The sequence below is a fragment of the Mirounga leonina genome, unplaced genomic scaffold (assembly GCF_011800145.1).
Source record: "Mirounga leonina isolate KUSES-001 unplaced genomic scaffold, KU_Mleo_1.0 Mir_165, whole genome shotgun sequence".
In the NCBI taxonomy this organism is placed as follows: Eukaryota; Metazoa; Chordata; class Mammalia; order Carnivora; family Phocidae; genus Mirounga; species Mirounga leonina.
In genome coordinates this window covers 81,459,208-81,460,484 of record NW_023270415.1, presented here as the reverse complement: position 1 = coordinate 81,460,484, position 1,277 = coordinate 81,459,208, and the positions used below count along the sequence as shown (strand labels likewise).

Genomic DNA, 1,277 nt, shown 5'->3' with positions numbered 1-1,277 from the left:
CCGCACTCGCCGCACGCGTACGGCTTCTGGCCGCGGTGGGCGCGCTGGTGCCGGAGCGCGTGCGAGCTGCGGAGGAAGGCCTTCCCGCACTCGCCGCACGCGTACGGCTTCGCCCCGGAGTGAATGCCCCGATGCTTCGCCACGTCCGAGGAGCATCTGAAGCTCCGGTCGCAGGTGCCACACTGATAGGGCCGCCCTTCGCGGGGCCCTCTCCCGCCCGCGGCGGAGCGAGCGTGCGGGGTGGCGCCGGACCGGGACCCGCTGCTCTCTAGGCCATTCTGCCCGCCAGGTCTCTCGGAAACTACCGGGACCCCGGGGGAACCTGCGGGCCTGTCTCCAGCCTCCTCACTCGCACCGCCGTCCGGAGGCCCCCGTGCCCAGGGAGGCCCCTGAAACGGGCCCAGCGCGCTCTCTCCGCGGCCGGCCCCCTCTTCTTCCAAAGCCCCCCGCTCTGGCGTTGGCGCCGTGCTCTGAGCCCCTCGCTCTGCCACCGAAGCGGCACAGCCAGAAGCCTGTGCCAGGGCCGCTGGAAGAGAGGGTCAGAGACGTGAGACAGGAGGCCCGAGGGCTCAGCTCGGATGGCACACAGCCGCCAGAGTGGGCAGGGCGGTGGCCGGCGGGGTCGAGGCAGCGCTGCCGGTAACAGTGTGCCGCTCCTGCCCAGCTCTCCCCGGCGCCCGGCGCCTCCGGTCCTTCCGCTGGGACTCCTCCGGGGTAGCCTAAGCCTCTACCCTCGGGCTCCGGAGAGCGGGAGACAGAAGCCCTGGCTCCGGGTGCCCCCGCGCGGCCTGGAAGGCAAAGAACGCGGGCAGCGAGCCGGAGCGAGAGGAACACCAAAGCAGAGGCCCTGGGAGGCGCAGGGCTAGAGCGCCCGGCGGCACGTGCCGCGGTCCCCGCTCACTTGGGCAACCCCGGGCTCCCCAACACAACTCTGGCCTTGACACCTCACCACAACCCGCCAAACCCAAGCGGCCTCTCGTCCGGGCAAGTAAAAGAATCCTTCCTCAGACGGAAATCAGTGCCGAGAGTAAGCCACAGCCAGTGACCGGAGCCAGCCGGCTGGACCGAGGGGCCTCCCAGTCCTGGCTCCCGGTGGTGAGACTGCCGGTGGCCCCGGGCACAGACCATACACCCATTCAGGCAAATGGCTTTAGGGCTGTGGTCGCAAAGCAGAATGCCAGGCAGTTCTTGCCACATCCAACCTCAAGGGTAGCTTCTGAGGCCAAGCCTGCAATACTGGAGCACTGCTCAAGAACTGAGCGGGCCCAGGTGATAAA

General features: G+C 69.3%; 1 protein-coding gene across 3 annotated transcripts in view; it reads right to left on the bottom strand.

The window, feature by feature from the left end:
- ZNF696 (zinc finger protein 696) overlaps nt 1-1,277 on the bottom strand; it is a 5,209-nt gene that overhangs the window by 893 nt on the left and 3,039 nt on the right. For all 3 annotated transcript variants that reach the window (XM_035012054.1, XM_035012053.1, XM_035012052.1), the window contains one exon: nt 1-526. This exon is cut by the window's left edge and continues 893 nt beyond it. In XM_035012054.1, the coding sequence (XP_034867945.1) occupies nt 1-526 (526 nt within the window). The remainder of the gene's footprint in view (nt 527-1,277) is intronic.